At 41.7% G+C, this 21906-nt stretch overlaps 1 protein-coding gene across 1 annotated transcript in view; it reads left to right on the top strand.

Annotated features, from left to right (window-relative positions):
- Positions 1-21906, top strand: part of CHM (CHM Rab escort protein) — a 66734-nt gene that overhangs the window by 34608 nt on the left and 10220 nt on the right. Inside the window, exons 9-12 of the mRNA XM_033137134.1 lie at positions 7194-7271; positions 14817-14921; positions 19038-19101; positions 20498-20594. Of these exons, the coding sequence (XP_032993025.1) occupies positions 7194-7271; positions 14817-14921; positions 19038-19101; positions 20498-20594 (344 nt within the window). The remainder of the gene's footprint in view (positions 1-7193; positions 7272-14816; positions 14922-19037; positions 19102-20497; positions 20595-21906) is intronic.

Below are 21906 nucleotides of genomic sequence, written 5' to 3'. Positions count from 1 at the left end.
AGAGCCCATGTTGTTAAGGGACAAGAACCAGCGGGAGCTAGGTTCAAACCCTTATTCAGCTTTGATGCTCCCAGGATGACCTTGCTCCGGGCTCTTATTTCTCGGCTTATTTTTATTTATAACATTTATATCTCCCTTCCTCAGAGGAGCTCTGCAGCATACATGGTCTATGCCCCACTTATCCTCAAAACAGCCCATGAGGTAGGTTGGGCTGATAGAAAATGAGCAGCCCAGGATCACCTGATGATAAGATTTTTGAACCCGAGTCTCTTTGGTTGCAATCCAACACTCTAGCCACTACACCACACTGGCTCTTGCCTTGGTTTGTGGGGATAAATACGAGGGTTGCGCCAGGGGTGGAGGAAGGGGGGTGCGGTGGCGGCGGGTCACCCCGGGTGTCACCACTGTGTGTGTGTGTGTGTGTGTGTGTGTGTGACAAAATGCCGGGTGGCACTCACCGTGGGGCCTGGGGCATGCCCCAGCCATACGTCTCTCCTGGGAGTGACGCAGTGGCTTGGGCGCCCACAGTCTCTGCACTGCCCCAAACGGTCTGCCCACCACCTCCCTCTCAGCTGTAGGGCAGCTGAGTGGGAGGAGGCAGGTAGACTCCTCAGAGGCCCCACAGAGTGTCCTGCCCCAGCTGGCCCCGACCCAGGCATCAAATTGACTTGCTCCACCGCTGGATGGGGCAAGATAAAATACATATAATGTTGCATACTCCTTGAGGCAATTGTGGGATACAAAATGCATTGTTGGTTTTTTCCTATTATTATTATACTGCATAAAATAAATTACGGTGGTTTGCATATGTAAAATACAGCAGCAGCAAACCTATAAAAAGTTGCCTGTTCTTACTTTCAAAATAAAAAAAAACCCATAAATAGATGTTAATTTACGTAACCTGTTCTCTGTGGGAGTTGGGTTGCCCCACTGAAGGAGAGGGGAAGTGACGTGAGGAATGGGCTGCTTCCCCACCTCTGTTTTGGGTCCCATCCGCAGTTGGCATGTGGGCCCCCAGCAGATTATCCCAACAAAATGTTGTCCTCAGTGCAAAAAAAATTCTCTACCCAGACCAGGCTTTTGCTGACCTCTATTTAGTTATTTTATTTCTTTTAATGCTAACTTTATTGGCATTTTATTTGTAGCTGGATCTTCCTTCGTCTTGCTTTAGCTCCTTTTTTTGTTCCTAAGAGGCTATGGTCACATTCGCACCATAAATTTCACACACTCTTGTACCACTTTAAGAGTAATGGCTTCCCCCAAGAATATTGGAAACTGAAGTTTGTTAAGCGTGCTGGGAATTGTAGCTCTGTGGGGAGTGGTCTCCTAAGAACCCTCAGCAAATTACAGTTCCCAGGATTCTTTGGGAAAGCCTTGTCTCTTAAAGTGTTACAAAAGTGCTTTAAATGTGTGTTGTGATTGTGATCCGAGCTGTGCATTAGTTCAAATCTACCTGTAATCTCTGCTATGAAGTCGCTGAATGCACTTAGGCATGCCATGCTTCCTCATTCTCAGTACCTGTATCTATAATATTGTTGATAGCAGTTAATACTGACTTAGCATGCACATTTGTTGTAACTAGATAATTATCTGTCTGAAACTAGATAATGCATGTTTGTACAACTAAAAGCACTTTGTTGTTGCTTTCAGCTGCTTTTTGTGAGCGTTTTGGAGACCTTTGCTTTAAAAAAAGGATATCTATCTATCTATCTATCTATCTATCTATCTATCTATCATCTATCTATCTATCTATCATATTCCCACAGGCCTCCTATATGTTATCCAAACAAAGCTTGTGTGTGTGTGTGTTTATGTGTGTGGTGAGTTAAAAATCAAGATGTCTGATAGACATCTGCATTTCCCCCCCCCCCACTCCCTCCCCAAATACTCAGGTCCAGGAGCATCACATCACAGTAGCATAGTCCTCCTGTGGCAAAAGATGCAGTAACCCTGAAGCCTCTTTCTTTCCTTGTAACATTAGTGTTTTAATTAAAGAAAACAACCAGTTGGAGGCAGTTACTTTCTGTGAAATGTAATGAAGATTTATTTTAGGGAGTGACCTTCACTGTATTAGCTCCAGCAGTAATCAGTAGAATTAATAGAATAATCAAATTATATACAAACTCATAAATCACTGTGAATGTGCTGTCAGAAGTTCAGCTATTAATGGGGTCTATTGTTTTGCAGCTGTATTTGAAATTGCAGCTGCTGATTCCTTGGCTTGATAGGAATTGAAATGGCATTTAAAGGCTAGAGATGATTGGGGGCGGGGGTGGGGTGGGGAATTACTAGGCCAAAATTTTTCGCAACTGTTAATTTAGCTGTAATGCAGTTTGATGTCACCAGGGCAAAGTTGAAACACAGTGCGTAACAGGCGCGATCTTTCAGCAAAACCTGAATTATTGGCTGAGACAGTAGCCAGTTAATTAGAGGAGAATCAGTTTAAACGTCTGTCATTTAGGGTTAATAGTATCAGAGTTACCTTGTACTTTGGTTCTAGCCAAATCATCCTATTGTAGAATAAGAAATTGACAAGACAGTTTGCTTGATTTTCATATAGATTTCGACTTTTAAAGAGCATTAGAGAATTAATTCCAAATTGTTTCACCTGTCTTATTTCATATATTTACTACAATTACATACAGTCTTTTTGGCATATAATCAAATAGTTATGGAACAAAGGCAAAAAGGGTGAGATGGGAAGAGGGAAAGAAGCAAATCTGGTACCAGTTCTTACTTTGTGTTAAACAAGAACCAAACAGAAGTTGATCCTAACCAAATTAGTAGTGAGGGCTTTGGTGTTTCACCTCTACCTCTGATACAGCTACATCAGTGTGCTGGTGTAGTCAGTAGATAAGATGGCAAATTGTTTGTTTTCATTACAAACTGAAATGTCATGGCTTGAGCATTGGTCAAGGACTAAGAAGACCCTGGTTGTAATCAACTTTACATCAAGCAATTCACTTGGTGATCTGGGATTACTCTCCATTTCTCAACCTAACCCAAGTCATAGGGCTGTTGCAAGGCTAAGTAGGAGGACAAATTACATGCATGGGACAAAGCTGTAACAAATAAAAATCCAGGAGGTGGAGCTCAACGTAGCACTAAGGAGATAGTTCCATCACCTCAGGTATTTGTGCTTGCCTGATGGAATAATCTCCCCCTCCTCCCCCTGCACTCTGTTCTGAGGGTTTCCGCCACTTTTCAGAGCAGATTTGGAGGCAACATGGGAAGGAGAGTGGGGGTGAAAGTCCCATTGAGCTAGCAGGAGTCTTTGTGTTGGCTTCCATTAGCAACATCTGAGTTGCATCCTGCCCAGGATTTCCATGGCTCGTATCCAATTCTAGACCCATGGGAATTAATGAATAGCTTAGTCCCATTAATTCCAATGGGTCTACTCTGAATAGGACTTGGTTGAATACAGCCCTATATGTCTCTGGGAGCCTTTGATATTCCTTGGACTGCAAGATGTTGTTGGCAGGGAGCTGCCCTTGCTATTGAAGTGAACAGGAAATCCTGAACACCTGGGTAGCTTTCCGGATGCTGCTGGAGTACAGTTTCCATCTTCTGCAGCCATGGGCCATGTCGGCTGGAGTCTGAAACATCTGGAGGGCCCCACATTCCCTGACCTTGCAGTACACACAGGGGATGTTAAACAAGATTCCCACCTATTCTCAAATGCCCATCTGCAGAATTGAAGCAGGCACAGCCCACTTCAAGTGCCCACTCCCTGCCCAGATTCTGTTCACTCCCCATCAGCCCTACACTGCTGGATATTTGTTTGTGTGTGTGTGTGTGTGTGTGTGTGAGAGAGAGAGAGAGAGAGAGAGAGAGAGAGAGAGAGATCTCCATTTAACAGATTAGCAGGGAGTTGCCGGGCACTACTCAGAAATCTGTAGAAACCAAATAAAAATAAGTTACAGTATTTTTAAATGAATCGTGTAACTTGTGAGTTTGGACCCATCATGCCAAAAAGTGGATAAAGTCATGTCAAAGTCACATTTTGGTCCACCATGTTGAATTAAAATAGCGCCTGGCATCTAAACATGGACAGAGACCACTGCACCCACTTTTGGAACCCTTATGCCAAGTTTGGTGACAATACCTCAGTAGGACACAGACTTATCCCCCAAACCGAGTGAAGTCATGATTTTGGTTCACCATCTTGATTTAAAATGGTGGCTAGTGACCCTGTGTCAACAAAGATTTCTCCCCTCCCCCCCACCTTGGTAACCCCATACTGAATTTGATGACAATATCACAAGAGGTGGTCAAACCTGTAGAGAACCATCGGACAGGCAAACTACTTTCCAAAAATATATAATAGATTAGATTAAGATACCCACTTAATGTGACCCATCCCAGAGTCTTTTATAATAAACTATTTTGTGCATAAGTTGTTCACATACTACTTCTCCATTCGTTCAATGCTGGTGTCTTATCGTTGTTTAATGGTAAGCCACCTCAAACTCACAGAATTGCAAAGCAGGGTAGATATTTTAAAATTATATATAATATTTGCCGTTGTGATTAACATGAAACCTCTGGATTTGCCAGGTTTGGGATAAATACTGGGCAATTTGCATTCTACCCTTCCCTGAAGCTTTGTGTGCTTCATTTATGCACCCCATCCTCCAGCAACTGATCTCAGGGCTCCACAGTTGGAAGGGTGGGCAATCAGTTATTAATAAATAATGTAATATAGTGTAGCATAATATGTGCTGTATGTGAAACATACACAGACAGATGTTTAAATAAATTTCCAAGTTCAATACTGTGCTCGATATCTGTTCTACATACTGATTCATCTAGATGCTGCATAAAAACCTCTAGGACTGATTTAATTGAAAAATTGACCGTGCCTCATTGCTTCTATTAGATCTTCACTTGTTAGTTTACCAGTTTTAGACAAACATTTGTCTAATAAACACACATGTTTAGCTGGCTGTGTTGAATTGCCGAACACCCTGTCTGCAGTTATGTGAGCAAACAAATCTAATTGATTTTCCTATGGAAATGTTATTCTTTTTGAATACACACACACACACACACACACACATACAACCTCGTTTATTTCTTTGGTGCCTCTTGGTTTCTCCTGAGCATTCTCTTGTGTGTGTTCAGTTTCTTAGCTATTTTAACTTCCTTTCCCCGTTTTGTGGCCTTGCTCTCAACTGAGAGAATTGTTTGACTCATTTTTTAAAGGACATCATCCACGTGTCTTGAGCACTTATGAATGGATCTGATTTTCATTTCCTTTTATAAAATCAGAAGTGCATGGCCACAGAAATATTAGTACAGGAATGCTATTTTAGGGTTAGATTTATTCTGGTAGTGCAGAGAGGAGCAAAGTATATGGCAAAGTTATCTTGGCCAGCCCGTTTTATTATGGCGTGCAAGCAGCTCAATCTGAAACGAACTGCTATTAAAAGGTGCATGGATAATGTTGATTGGATTGCAGGGGCAGGGCGGGGGAGAGGCAGGGGTTTGGTGGGGTGGCTGGGGAGGTTTGACGGGTTGAGATGGTTAGTGGATCCTTGCCTGTTTCTTGGGTCTTGCTCAGCTTTGTTTTTTTAAAAATCCATAAACAAATTACTGTAATATATATATATATATATAAATGAATAAATGAAATATTAAATCTCTATCTTCCCATCAAGTGATTGTTTATTAAGAAGTCTAGCACTGCAGTCCTTGACACGTTTACTCAGAAATAAGTCCCACCCTGTTCCATACAGCTTACTGCTAGGAAAGCATGCATAGGATTGTAGCCTTCATGTGGCTTTAGTTACATAATGTACACCATGAATTGTTTTGAATCATTGCAAACTACCTTGTTTAGAGAAGATAGAATTCATGCCAGCCAACATTTCTCTGATGAAAATAGGGACACCCCATTCCATAACGATGATTTTACTATTTATACCCCACACATCTTACTGGGATGCCTCAACCTCTCTGGACACCTTCCAACACATGTAAAAACATAATAAAACATTAAAAATTAAGCTCTACCTCTCTCTTAAATCAGAACCAGTGAAGGCGGTGAAGGTCCTGTGTGAGTGCCTGGAGGCGGTTGGAGGATGGATGGCAGCTAACAGATTGAGGTTGAATTCTGACAAGACAGAAGTACTCATTTTGGGGGGGACAGGGGGCGAGCAGGTGTGGGGGACTCCCTGGTCCTGAATGGGGTAACTGTGCCCTTGAAAGACCAGGTGTGCAGCCTGGGAGTCATTTTGGACTCACAGCTGCCCATGAAGAAGCAAGTCAACTCTGTGTCCAGGGCAGCTGTCTACCAGCTCCATCTGTTACACAGGCTGAGACCCTACCTGCCCGCAGTCTGTCTCGCCAGAGTGGTGCATGCTCTAATTATCTCTCGCTTGGACTACTGCAATGCACTCTGTGGGGCTACCTTTGAAGGTGACCCGGAAACTGCAATTAATCCAGAATGTGGCAGCTAGACTGGTGACTGGGAGTGGCCGTTGGGACCACATAACACCGGTCCTGAGAGATCTACATTGGCTCCCAGTACATTTCCAAGCACAATTCAAAGTGTTGGTGCTGACCTTTAAAGCCCTAAATGGCCTCGGCCCAGTATACCTGAAGGAGTGTCTCTACCCCCATCGTCCAGCCCAGACACTGAGGTCCAGCTCTGAGGGCCTTCTGGCGGTTCCCTCACTGCAAGAAGTGAAGCTACAGGGAACCAAGGAGAGGGCCTTCACGGTAGTGGCGCCTGCCCTGTGGAATGCCCTCCCATCAGATGTCAAGGAAATAAGCAACTATCTGACTGAAGGCAGCCCTGTTTAGGGAAGTTTTAAATGTTTGAAATTTTATTCTGTTTTTAGTCCTCTGTTGGGAGCCGCCCAGAGTGGCTGGAGAAACACAGCCAGATGGGCGGGGTATAAATAATAAAATTATTTTTATTATTAACATTAAAAAAAAAACCTTACCTATACAGGATTCCCTTCAGACGGCTCAGGAGTCAGATAACTCTGTATCGTTCAACATTTCTCTAGTGAAAATAGGGATGTCCTAAGGAAAAGCGGGACATTCCGGGATCAAATCAGAAACCAGGACAGCTTCTCTAAATCAGGGACACCCCTAGAAAATAGGGACACTTGGAGGGTTTAGGAATTGAAATTTATTTACACCTCACCCCTCATTTTTTTGTTTTATTTCTGATGTTCTTCTAGGATGTGTGCTGTATTTGGTGGTGTCTATTGTCTCCGCCATCCTGTGCAGTGCCTTGTGGTGGACAAAGAAACTAGAAGGTAAGGCTAGCAAGAATTAACCTTTCTCTCCTTTTTATATAAATATATATACACAGAACTGCAAGATGAAAAATGCTGGAGTCAATTTTTTAAAAATGGTTCTTCAAAGATCTTCCTTGGTATTAATAACACATCAACCTTGATTAAAAGTAATTTGTGTATAGGTCCTCCAGAACAAGGAAAGTGGGTTTAGAATATAGAAACTAAATTAATTTCCCTGTGATATTACTGCAGCCTCCTTCCTGATCACCCAAGCTTGGAAGACAAATCATTTCGGTTGCCGGGGGTCTGGTGATGAGTGATGTTAGTTTTCCTTGTGGCCTTACCTACTCTAATTGATTTTCATCAGATGACAACAAAGCCCTCTGTTATTGCATTTTTAAAAATGAAGCTCACCCAAAGACTCATCAGATTAATCTTTGCTGATAATGCATGTCACTCTAAGAGAAAAGGCTTTAATGAGTTTTTAGGTAGATTGTTGTCATAAACTATGCTGCCCTCTTACTGTAGGATGAATTCGTTTTACAATAGTATCGGGCCTCTGGGCAACTTTTTAAAAACTTGGATTAAAATCGGCTGATATTTTTTTGCTGTGGGAATGGAATTCACTCCTGTGAAAGGGTCTATTAGAAAGAATGTGTTGGATCCTGACTTATTATGCTTAGAGGAGACCTACCGAAATCAGCGGGACGTCTTCCGTAATGAACATAAAGCCCACTGATCTCAGTAGGTCCACTTTAAGCATAGCTAAGTCTGAATCACACACAGCATCTGCATATGTTGGCTAGACTTGTGACTAAATGCTCCTCAGTGTGTGTGTGATTTACTACAAGCTAGGCTTCCTCCAACCCCACTTAATTAAGCAAGAGCAACTCATGCACAATTTGCTTGCTTGACAGCCTGCCAGCTAAATGCAACAACCATCAGTTAAGGAGAGATGATAGTTCAGTGGTACTACATGCTTTGTGTGTGGCAGGTCCCGGGTTTGATCTCCAGTTGCTGAAAATATACTGGAAAAACTGGCAGCTCGGGGAGTAAGGCAATGAAAAGTTCAATGACCTCTGATGTTCTGCTTAGATAGTCTTCACCTGTAGAAATAGCCTTTGCCCCCTCCCCCACATTATCTAGTTAAAGGAGATGAGGTTTGCAGGACCAAGAGAGATGTCTGCCTAGGACCAGCAAGCATTGGCAGTAGTGGCTTAGGCAGACCAGTGGTATAAGGACTTTTTATGAGCAATTGGTGTAGACATGTCCTTTATTCCAAGTAAAGCAAGTTGAAGGGAAGGTTGTAGGCCTGTTTTGTATATTAAACTCAATTCTTTAAATACCAGAACTAAAAATAGGTAAACAGATTTGCAAAACCACCTCATATTTATGTAAGACCCAGTTTCCTTGCATCCCTCAGGAGATGGTGGACTCTCCTTACTTGAAGGTTTATAAGTAGAGGTTGGATGGCCATTTGTCATGGATGCTTAAGTTGAGATTCTTGCATTGCAGGGGGTTGGACAAGATGACTCTCAGGGTCCTTTCCATCTCTACAGTTCTATGATTCTGTGTAGATTCAGTCACCCGTGAACCCATACAATTAAGATTTCTACAAACATGATCCACATGCCAGTGACAAGTGATTTTGCTAGTTGTTTTCACCTACAACTCAAGAGAAGGACAGTGAAATGGGTTAAGATGGCCACCAGTTTAGATGGCTTTTAAAGAGGATTAGACAAATGCATGGGAAATAAGGTTGTCAATGGTTATTAAAGTATTTGTTTAGATTAAAAATTTTGTTAAATTTCTATCCCAACCTTCCTCTCAAGGGAGCCCCTAATAGCTTTCTTCTACCTCCACTGTTGGAAGCAGCACATCCTCCAGTTGGTGAGAATCACAAGTGCGGAGAGTGCTGTTCGACCCTAGTTTTGCTTGCAGGCTTCCCATTAGGTCATCTTGTCAGTTACTTTGAGAATGGGATGCTGGACTAGATGGGCCTTTGGCCTGATCCAGCTAACCGTTCTTACACTCTTTTGTCCTGTTGAAGATGGGGAAAAGGAAGATTGCTTACTGTTTGCGTCATATATGATATTGTCTCCTGTCAGAATGACATCAGGTGATTGGCAGGTGGGTGGCTCCACCCACCTTTCACAGTTGGCCTACGAGGGTTGGGGCAAGATAAGTATCTGGTCAGCTCCCCACATGGAAGCGGGGAGACTGAAAAGAAGAGGAGGATGCCACATCAGCCTCACAGATAAATCCACCCATGTTAATGGCACATCTTGTTCAGCAGCATCTTTTCACAGTGGCCAGCTTGATGCCTGTGGGAAACCTGCAAGCAGGATTCAAGCCCAAAAGGACTCTCTCCTTCTGTGCTTTCTGTCAACTGGTATTCAAAAACATTGCTACCTTCAACTGAGGAGGCAGAACATAGCCATCATGGCTAGTAGCCATTGATTGCCTTCTCCTCCGTGAATTGGTCCAATTCTCTTTTAAAGCCACCCAAGTTGTCCATCCCACCGCCTCCCATGGGAGCGAGTTCCATAATTCATCTATGTACTGCATGGTGGTGGTGGGGAATACTTTCTTTTATCTGTCTTTAATCTCCCAGCATTCAGCTTCATTGGATGTCTCTGAGTTCTGGTTTTATGTGTGTGAGACATAAACTTTTCACTATTCACTTTCTCCATGCCATGCATAATTTTCTAGATTTCTACCATGTTGTCTCTTACTCACCTTTCCTCTAAACTTGAAAGTCCCAAATGCTGCAACCTTTCTTCATAGGGGAGTCACTCCACCTGTCTGCTCATTTTGCTTGTGCTTTTCTGAACCTTTTCCCAACTCTAAAACATCCTTTTTAAGATGAGGAAACCAGAACCGCACATAGTATTCCAAATGCGGTCGCAGAATAGATTTGTATAAAGGGATTATTGTGTCGGCAGTTTTATTTTCAATTCCTTTCCTAGCATGGAATTTGCCTCTTTAATCACCGTCACACACTGAGCTGACATCTCCATTGAGCTGTCTACTATGACTCCCAAGTCCTTGTCCTGGCCCGTCACCATCAGTTCAAACCCCACAAGTGCATGTGAAATGAACATGCACCACATTACACTTGTTTTCACTGAATTGCATTTGCCATTTTACTGCCCACTTTGTTTGGAGTGGTTACTAGCCATGAATACTGTGCTTCCCATTTGTGACCTATTCACATTCTGAAAGGGGGAGAAAAACCTTTTTCCTAGTGTCTGAAAACTTCCTTATGTGCTAATACAGAACGAACTGTGTTTAGGCTGCTTTATAGATTGATTTTGTTTGTATATATATTTCTGACCCAGAGGTTCGTTCTTAGGTTTGGGCAGAGCAGATTTGGGTAAGATTAGTCCTTCAATGAGATACAGTGATACTCTGGTTACAGACGCTTCAGGTTACAGATGCTTCAAGTTACAGACTCCGCTAACCCAGAAATAGTACCTTGGGTTAAGAACTTTGCTTCAGGATGAGAATAGAAATCGTATGACGGTGGCAGCGGGAGGCCCCATTAGCTATAGTGGTACCTCAGGTTAAGAACAGTTTCAGGTTAAGAATGGTCCTCTGGAATGAATTAAGTTCTTAACCAGAGGTTCCACTGTACTGGGGAAAGGTGGCTTATAGCAAAGGAAATGGGAAAAAAATGTTTGTCTGGTTACCTTCAGTGTAACGCTTATTATTTTGAAGCGTAACTTCCATTTTTTTAGAGGATGTCATGTGACAGATTACAGGAACGCTCAGAAAGAATGCTCTTGTCACAAAGATTTAACTCTGTGCAAGGCATGTCCTGCAGTTTCTCTGCCATTAAATCACTGAAGCTGACATAACATGGAAGCAATGGAATGGCACTTCCTGAGATTAAGTAAAGTAATCATAACCTTTTTATATGAACTGCATCATATTGCTTTCATGCAAAATGACAAAAGGTAGAAGGCATCTTGAAGACTAGCATTAATGGAAGATCAGAATCCCACAAGTATTGTTTCTTTCCTAATTTTCCTGCCATTGGTTGAAAATTTTGGGGGCATACCAAAGTACACATGGAGCTCTTTTCAAGCTGGGTCATCTCATTCTCAACAACGATGTTGAACACTGCAAGCTCAAGGCACACAAGAGCTTTTCCCAGCAGAGAGAAAGAGAGAGAAGCTCCATGTACATCCACCCCCACCCCTAATATTCATCTCCATATGTGTTTCACTGTGAGCATAGAACATCCCACATGTCTGGTCTGCCCCATTAATTTTAATGGCAGGAGTAAATTACAAATACAAAAGGAAACTGGAACATTTTCTTCCATTGAAGTGAATGTGGAAACCCTTGCAGACACTAAGAGCCCTAGGAGCATTAGAGTTCCCATGGCCCTAAGAAACGGCTATGTGAGGCACATAGTAGATCAAGATTAAGAGTAGGTGTGAGGAATCTTTTGCCCTCCAGATGTTGCTGGACTACCACTCCCATCAGCCCCAGCAAGCATGGCCAATGGCTAGGGATTGTGGGAGTTGGAGTTCAGCAACATCTGGAGGGCCAGAGGTTCCACACAAACAATTTATAAGTTTAGCAGTCCCTGTCTTATCCCTTAATTATCTCTCCAAGCCACAGAGCCCTGGATTATTAAAGATTATGTTCACTGTATGTGCCCCAGTAAGTTGGATGTGTGGCTTTATATCTTAAAACAAGATGCTGAGGAGGGAAATAGTAGAAAAAAGTTAAAATAAGGGGGATGGGTTTGTTTCGTTTTGCTAATGCCACTGGATACCCATCAAATTTGTTTCCTGCTTTGCTTGTGAATGAGAATCTCCTCATGACTTTTGCCTTTAGGGGGACGAAAATTGAATTTCCGCTCCCTATAAGCTTCCTTTCCTTTTTAATTTTGTGTCTCAGTTCTTTTATGCTGCGTAGATCTTGCTTATGTGGCTCCATTTGATAAGATTTAAGGTATTTTAATTTACGTCTGTATATTTTGAGCAGGCCTTACATTAAAAATAATTGCCCACATTTTACTTCTAGCACAGTTTTAAGTACGTTTTCCAATGAAACAATCCCGGCCCCCAACTGAAGAGATGTGACAAATGTAAATTTATATTTCCATAGTAAAAAAAAGATATAGCAAACACTGTAATTTACATATCTTTCCTGAAATATTGCATAGTGGCTTTGTCAGTGCTGGTAAGTCCATTTCAAGGATGTCGCCCTTAGTCCATTAGTTTGGATAATGAGCCCTATAAAGTACATTTATAACTGGTGGCACTTGGCAAGGAGATGGATTCTAATTTTCATCCTTTTATCTAGACACATTGAAGAAGGTCAATGGAGGGTTCTGTATGATTCATTGTCCTAACACATATCAGATGACAAAGACCTGATAATGTCATTGCATAAGTGTTTTCCTTATTTGAACGTGGCACTAGAAAGAATTCTTCTGCTGATCATCCCTTTTGAAGTAAAAGTAGAAACCAGTATTAAAAGATGTGTGCATACACTCTTCCTTCCTACTTTTTGGATAAAATCTTACTGTATGTCCGACTTGTTAAGCATCACTGAATGAAGGAGAAAAGGGAAAAAGTGGAGAAATAAAGAACTAGTGACTTGCTTATTTTGAGTGCTGCAACATGACATTTAATCAACCTCCACTCTTCCCACTGGAATATTCAGAGAGAGGGGAGAAATTGTTTCATAAACAATAGAATAGTTTATAACTAAATATGAACTGTGCCAGCTTGACCAGACTGTTTGTTAGCAGCATTTAAATCAGCAACTCTAAAGTGATCTTTTTAAAAAAGTTAAAATTAAATCAGGATAACGTTGCAAGCTGAATAGATGATCCTATATGTCTGCCCAATTTGGTTTAAGTTATTTCTTGGTTTTCTGTATTTATATGCCATCCTTCAACACCACAATCCCCCAGGGCGCTTTTCCAATGAGATAGTCTTTTTCTGCAGTTTTACAACAAACAAATAAAGCTGCCCAATTTAAAATGGCAGGTTGCGCTAAAACTCAGAACTTTAAAAAACTTTTAAAGGCCTCAGTGAACAATGAGGTCTCCATGTGGCATCTGAAGGATCACAGTACAGTGCCAGGTGAGCAACTCTGGGGATGGGATTCAAGACCAAGAAGGTCTCGTGTCCTCCTACCTCATATTTATTTATTTAGATTATTTCAATTATTTATTTAGAAAGATTTATAAAACACTTGATCACAAAGCTCTCATAGCTGCAGTGGCGAGTGGTGCCTATCTGGATTTGTAGGGCAGGAGGCCAACAGTAGGTGGAGCCAGAGCCAACGACAGGCACAGCCAACTCATTCTCGTTTTGTCCCCATCCTCTTTACTGCTGAGTTCTACAGCACAGATGGAGGAGGAGGAGGAAGCTGCCAGTCAATGTTTTCTCCTGGACAGGTTGTAATTAAAATGGTAGGCAGGTGAAGGCTGCTTGAGGACAGACTGAGGCTGGTGGGGCAGTGCCCCATTTGCCCCCAATGGAGCTGGCTGCATTGCTAAACAGTGTACATGGTAGAGGTGTTCAAAGAAGAGCCTCTTCCAAAATGATGGGGTATGTCATTGTGAAAACATGTATCAATAATAATAATAATAATAATCTTTATTGCGGTATAATAACCCATAACATGGATTCAGAATAAAATACAGATTCATACAGACAACCCCGCAAGGAAGGGAGACCGAAGCATTATTTGTTTAGTCATGGGTATGTTGATCTTTGATTTGTATGACTACTGAAAGAAACTTTGCCACGGCCACGATGTATCAAATGTTCTAATACATTAATTATTTCTCTTCAGTAGGTTATATTTATAACATAGTGATTGGGCAAATTCAGGGATAAATAATTAAGCCTATTGAATGGGACTTGGATTTGTTTTATTTATTATTTTATAATAAATAAAACATAAGCTATTGCCTGCCTTTCTTTTCTAAAATCAAATCAAAGTAGCTAACAAAATAATAATGATAATAAAATACCCAAAGCAGTAAAAACAGCCCAATTACTAAAATCAATTTCTTGCAATAAAACCATTTTGCTTTAAAATCAGAAAAGTCAACTTTAACCTATGCTGTAAGTCTGACATGGAAGGGTTGAAAGAGTTAAGTATGTATAGCCTGGAGAAGAGATGATTAAGAGGTGATACGAAAGCCGTTTTCAAATATTTAAAGGGGTGCTGCACAGATGATTTCTACAAAACATTTGGACCAATTCCCAGATGGTGCAAACAGTTCAGCTGTGGAACAGATTGCCTTAGGTGTTGGACTCTCATTCATTAGAATTATTTAAACAGGAGCTGGATGGCCACCTATCTGGGATATTCTAGCAGCATGTCTCCTTCGTCACCAGCAGACTGGATTGGGTGTCCTTTGGAGTCCCTTCTAACTTGTATTTCTTAAAGCTTTTCAAAAATAAAAAGTGCTTAGTAACTTGCCTGAAGCATAAAATGAAGGCCTCCTCAATTTGCTTTTCATAAATATGCCTGTTAAAAAGAAATTATTTCCCCTTTATCTGTCCATCTTTCTCTTAACAGGTGCAAGGCAGTCATTGATCATTTTGGTCAAAGAATAAGTGCCAGCTATTTTGTTGTGCAAGATAGTTACTTTTCAGAGGAAACCTGTGCAAATGTGTCCTACAGGTACGTATCAAGACAGAAGAGAAGCCTAATAGGTATTTCATGCCCCTTTCTGCCAGCCTTAAAGATTACAGTCACCCATTCCACGTCTTCAGTTGTCACATAGTGGTATGTGAACTACTATAAAATGAATGCAAGCTATGTATAGATGACCTACATAAGTTTTCCTTTTCTGTTCCACTTCCTAACTCGCTACCCTTGTGCATACATGCACTGGAGACACCCTCCTTCTTAAGAAATTATGTGTAGTCATGCCCCAAGAGGCACTGCATTCATTCAGGCATAACATCAAACCACTGTGTTGAATGAGACTAGCTCTCATGACCCACCCTCTTACTCCTCCAGCAGAAGGTTCTACTTAAACTGCTCTTTAGAATATTATCTAAACCCTAAACTGTGGTTAATCTTAGCTATGGTTAGCTGAAATAAGCCAGCTTCATAAACTGGTTTGAAGTTGTACCGTTTCCACAATCTATTTTAATATTAACTGCAGTTTGGGGTACAGATGACATAGCTAACTGTGGTTAATATAAAATGGAAGTGAAAGCTTGTTCTGTGGGTGATTAATGCTAGCCTAATGCCTGCTGCAATACATTATCAGAACACAAAACAATGGTTTATGAAGATCTCCAAACCAAAGCAAAGGACTATGTGCCAAAATTGGCTTGAAAGCAGGGCTTTATAGCATCTCCCAAGGAAATGCATATGTGTAAACTTGTGAAGTGGTGGGTTGGGAAAGGCAGATACTTATATCCATACCTGTCTTCTTTCCTTGGTGAGGCTATTATCAGCTGCAGCTTTTACCTAAATGTTTGATTTCAGACAGGGAAACTCAGAAAGGGAAAGGATAGCACCTCCCTGAGCATTTGTCTTTAAGCTTTGACAAAAAACGTGGGAAGATCTGATATTATGTGTTACATGTAGCTTGGCCCACCAGCTAAGGGAAAAAACTCTTTTGTATTATATTGCAATTCGCCCTGGCATTTGTGTCCTTGTTCAGGTTCTGGACCAGTTACCCAGGAGAGTAGCTCAGATGCCTCTTGAAGGCACAAAGAATTGAACTTTCCTGCATTTTACACCTATTCCCTCACCCCCTCCCTGACTCTGCTTCATTTATGCCATTAACCTTTGCTGAGGCAATTAGTAACCAGCTAATGGCTATTTAAGAATGTTAAAAAGCTGCCATAGTGCTCTTGAGGGTCAAGCCAATGGCCTGTTTGATCCAGTCTCCTCTCTCTCTCAATGGCTAATACTGGATGCTTCAGAAGGTATTTAACCAAAACAAGGTAATTAAAGGAGTGATACTTCCCCCCACTTTCCTTCTATGTCAGCTCACTGTCTCTATTTATAAGGAAAGTTTCAATCATTGCTTGAACTTTAGGTCAGCTTCAAACATTACTTTGAAGAGCTGAAACGAGAACCAAGAGTCTAGCTGCTGCTTCCCATGCTTTTGGGGCAGCAAGCAAATATTGGAGTGATAAGAACCTAGTAAGAGCCTTACTCTCTCAGTAATAGCTGATCAGATGCTTCTGGAAAGCCCACCAGTGGGTTGTGAGGGCGGTAGCCCTCACCTGTTGTTGTCCCCCAGGAACTGGTATTCATAGGCATGCTGCCTCTGCACCTGGAGGCACCATGCCTTGTACTAGTTGCTGAGAGGCAAGAATGAGGGAGAGCATCTGGTTGGCCACTATGGAGATGCAGGACTAGGTGGGCCTTTGGTCTGGTGCACCAGGGCTCTTTTTCAACGCATTGTGATGTCCAAATAATAAAAGAGCCCCTTGCTCTCTGAAAACTTAGTATTTTCTTAAAAAAACAACAACAATTAAATTTATTGAACCTTATAGCCATTATGTTCTTATGGATAAACTCCTGGAGGAGGTCATGCTGGCTGTTTACTTGTTGTTGTTCAGTCGTTCAGTCGTGTCCAACTCTTCATGACCCCATGGACCAGAGCACGCCAGGCACGCCTATCTTTCACTGCCTCCCACAGTTTGGTCAGATTCATGCTAGTTGCTGTTTGCTATCTCTAGGCAAAATGCCTCTGAATACCAGTTACTGAGGAAAAAAACAGCAGGAGAGGCCTGTTTTACTTACCTCCTGCTTGTGGGCTTCCCCAAAGCATTTGGCTGGCTACTGTGGGAAACAGGATTTCTTACAAATGTGGTACATACACTTCATTCTTCATCCTCGTTGTAGATGAAGATATCCAATAATGTGATAGCCACTATTGATCTGTGCAGAAGTCTCCATTTCCAGTCTGTCATAAGGCTGTTTATTACTCCTCCTTTGCACACTCCTCCTTTACGTGCACTTCTTCAGCCAATTTCAAGCTCATCACATTACATGATCTCCCCCCCCCCCCCGGGGCAGTGGTTTCAGTCTCTTCAGTAAAGAAAACATATGGAACTAGATCAGAATTCTGGCTTGAAGTCCAAGAATCTTAATTACAGAGGTATACCTTCCCCTTGCCTATGCCATTATTTTATCAGATAAGGAAGCTTGGTCCGATGTGTGTTTTGAGAAACACCATGTTGATTGCCAAATAAACACACGTCCGCGTCCGCCCCCCTTTAGTTATGTTGTGCTGCTTGTTCTTCACTAACATATTGGCAAGATGCTATCTGTACACACTTCATTGATGGCAGAGCTGAGCTGAAAGCAACTGCGTAGTGAGCCCCAGGAACCATAATCACGATCCAGGTGCCAAAAATCAGTGTGTACTGCTGTTGACCAAGCAACTCTACAGCCTGATTTGGGAGTCTTCTAGTCATTCCTGGTGAAAGGAAAATGAAGACTAGTGTAGGTAGGCAGAGTCACAAGCCCAGGAACTATTCAGGGGAAGGTCCGTAGCTCGGTAGAGCATTTGCTTTGCATGCAGAAGGTCCTAGGTTCAATCTCCAGCACCTTCAGGTAGGCTTGGGAATGTCCCCTATGTGAAACCCTGAAGAACTGTTATCAGTCAGTGTAAACCCCCTAGAAAACCATTGGCTGTTCAGATGTTGCTGAAATGCAACTCACATCAGCTACAGCACCAGGGGTGATGAAAGTTGTTCAGCAACATCTGGAAGGTGAAATCTTCCTTGCACCTGGTATAGACAAGTACTGAGCTAGAACCAATTGCCCGACTCTGTATAAGGTAGCTTCCTATGTTCTATGTATATCTCAATATAAAACAAAACATGCAACCCTGCTGACTCCCCATGTGGATCAACAGCACACAAATCCATGACTTCTGTCTGCAGCAGCTTCTAATAGTAGCAGACTACTCCAGCAGATACTTGCACCCTCCACACACTCTGTTTTGTTCAGTTGGTGGTGGCAGAAGTGCCCTTGGCCTTATGTTCTCCTACTTTTGTAATTTGGCAGTGGTTCCACATTTATAAATTTCTTACTCTTTTCATATTTGTAGTGGCAAAGATCCAGATAGCTATTTTAGGTGAACATAAGGGATGAAGAACCTGCTGCTCTCTTGGTGTTGTTGGATGCCAAGACTCATTATCCTTGACTATTGGCCATGTTGGTAGGGGCGGATGGGAGATTGAATGCAGTGACACCTGGATGGCTACAGGTTCCCTACCTCTGACCTAGAGGAATTTAAAAAATACATCAGAACCCTACACCTTACTGCAAGCTGCTGTTGAATGTCCCCTTCATTTCAAAGGTAGTTTGCCATGTGGCGTGTTGTGGGAGAAACATAAGCCCAAAGCCTCTAGGTATATTCCCACTAGCTGCACAGTTCTTTGGCTCTCAGTCATTGGCTGTATTGGTTGATGTGTTTGCATATTTCTACACTCTAAAACAATTTGCTATTAGAGTGATTCTGTGATGGGTGAAGTAAACATTATGTTCCATACGGAGTACTGAGTATATTCATTATAACTTGATAAATATTAAGAGTCAGATCTGGCAGCCTTCATATATGCATGCACTTGAGTCATTGTTAATTTCTTAGCTAAGCTGGCCATATGCAAATGTGTCATTAGCAATGTGCAAGCTGGTGGAATGTTAGTTTGTCATGGTGGTAATAGTTATTTTTGGAGAGAGAGAAACCCTGAATCCATATGGCTGCTTTCTTCTTATGTTTTGGTGATAGACCATAATTGCTTTATTCACTTACAGGCAGATCTCCAGAGCAGTTCTCATTACTGATCGGTCGATTTTGAAGGCAAGCTCAGATCAGCAGGTTAGCCCATCCAATAAGCATTGGTAACTTTCTGCCTTATAAACAGCTGCTTGCTTGTGACTGTATTTTCAGTCACAATTTCCATTCATTGTAAAGCCATTTTAGTGCCTTTGTCACCATTGGACACATTTGCCAGGAAACAGGAGAGTTTTTAAGTTTGAATGCTCAAAACTTGGAAATGGACAAACAAGATCATAAATGCTTGATCAATGAAGTTAATTCTTATGTGTAAGCAAAGGTTATGTGTTTGATCCAGGTTAAGTTATTCACACGTTAGTCCCATTGAAATCAAAGAAACAAGTTGGACACAACAACTTAACCTGGATCTAACCTGCCTAACAGATAGATGGAGCTTATAAACATCAAGCTAGAGATCTGGTCCCACTTCTCTGAACATAATCTATATATCTCATTTATATTTAGATCTCTATTTTATTGCAATTATAATTCCAGCTTTCTTCCAGCATGGCAGTCTTCAAGCATGTACATTGGGGTTCCCAAGCAGTCTCCCATCCAAACGCATACCAGGCCCAGACAAACAACAGGTTGCTTGAAACCATGGCCTTCCTTCAAGGGGATTGGTATACTTGGATGTGATCCCATTGTAGTTTTAAAACAACCCTATTGGTAGATTAAACCGAGGCTATGATTGACCTAAATTTGCCAGTGAACTTCATGGCTGAGTGAGGATTTGGACAAATGTCTTCCGGATTCAAGGTCAACGTTCTACACCCCACTGCATCTCTGTATAACTTCCAAATCTAAAACTACAAAGTGTAGGTTGCAACAGGAACAAGTATACAGATCAGCCTTACAGATGAGCTTTGCAAATCAGATAAAACCAGAGATCCTTTAAAATAATTCTATTATATAAGGATGCATATAAAGTTGCCTGGTTTAAATTTGGAAAATCTCTGCAGCCAATGTAAATGAAGCTACCTGACTAAGAGGATACAAATAAATTATTTATTTATTTATTTATTTCTAATCTCACTTTGAATGGGACAATCAATTGTAGAGCAAGGGATATGTTCCACCTCCACAAATACATCCCACATGAACAAATACAGTGCCTCCAATCAAATTTCCATAGTGGCCATTTCCTTAGTGGACATCATTTATTGCTGAAATCTAAATGCTGCACTTTTCTTAAGCAAAGCATATGATTGAGAAGAGCACAGTGGTTGTGGCTTTCAATAAAATAGGCATAATTAGGCAGCAGGGGCAAACATCCCTCAGTCTCTTTTTGAATAGCGCTTTGGCAGACTTGGGTTTAAAATATTCTAAATATGCTGGTGCAAAGGCAAAAGGGCCTTGCATTGTAGCCTGCAAAGAACTACTAGATGGATTCTTTTGGAAGACTTTTTAAAGAGGTTTTGTTTTCTTTGCTTTCCAGATTTCCATTTTGACTGTCCCACCTATGGAGCCAGGTCAGCCTGCTGTCTGCCTCATAGAACTGTGTTCTTCAACCATGACATGCATGAAAAATACTTGTGAGTACATGTTCTGACTTTGTTCTTTGTTATTGTGGCAAGAAAGGAAGTGCCAACTCTTTAAGTAGGAATGGCAAATACCCTATAAATTTAAGGAATGTAGTAATACATGCTTGATAGCAGCATGCATATTTGTCCTGACTTACACTGGTGTGAAAGGGACTTGCAAGTAGTAGTAGCAGATACAGCAGTAGATACACTGAAGGAACCTGTCACCAACAGCTCTCTGGCATAAATTCCCCTGTGTGTGTTCTTAGGGATGAACAAATCTTTCAATTTCAGGTTCTCTGTTTCTCTTTTTTTCTAATTTTAAATTCAATTTTCCACATTTGTTTGCAAGTTCTTTTTTTATATAAAAAAGTTCTCCTGAAAATCTCTCTCTCTCTCTCTCTCTCTCTCTCTCTCTCTCTCTCTATATATATATATATATATATATATATATATATATATATATATTTGCAAGCTGTTTTTCCTAATATGGTGCATTTTTTGTCTGCTGTTTTCACTTATATGCCCTTTTATGGATCCTTTTTCTATTATATTTTTGTGCCTGTTACTTGGGGTGTTACGAGAGAAGTAGTACCTCTTGGTGGGGGACACACCATGCTCCTTCTGGGGTGGTTTGTCCACCTTTGGTCCCCACCCAGCACTCAGTTTTCACTTGTGGCTCCTGCAAACTGTCAGCATGTGACCACGGCCACACACCAGGAATAGTTTTGACCTGCTGGCTAGACCAGGTGAGGGTAGCTGATGGGTCTCAAACCCTCGGTGAGTTAGAGACATCCCCTGCATGCAAAGACAGGCTCTGGTGGATAGAGCAGACAAGACCGATTGTGGGTTCAATGGTCAAGAAGGCAGTTTCTGCACATGCTGTGGAGGGACAGATGGGGCTTGTCAACCTGGGAAGGAAGCCCATTGAAGAGAAGCAAAACTCTTATCCTAAACCTTGTTGGGTCCTTCTCTTTTGGGAGTAGAAAAGGCTCAGGAGTAAACCCTACAAAAATCTGGAGTGGAGTCCCTAAGACGCTTGGATGGCACCTTGTATGCCTCCTTCAGCCAAGCTGCTGCCAAACATACTGCTCTGCTTTCCTTTGGTACACGTCAGAGAGGCTGAGATGCGAGGTTTGTCATCTGGGCATCTCAGGACATCCACACACACTGCCCAGGCTAGCACTCCAGGGAGGTCAGCTTGGTGCTGCTAATGCAGCAGTTTGAATTCACCCCTGGAGGCACACTCGGTTGTCTGTTGAGACAAACAGATGCCAACAAGAACAACTTAGTTAGAGAATTGCACTGAAAAAATTGGAGAAAT

The sequence above is a fragment of the Lacerta agilis genome, chromosome Z, assembly GCF_009819535.1.
Source record: "Lacerta agilis isolate rLacAgi1 chromosome Z, rLacAgi1.pri, whole genome shotgun sequence".
Lineage (NCBI taxonomy): Eukaryota > Metazoa > Chordata > Lepidosauria > Squamata > Lacertidae > Lacerta > Lacerta agilis.
The sequence above is the reverse complement of the archived record's forward strand: the minus strand, read 5'-3'. Positions and strand labels throughout refer to the sequence as shown.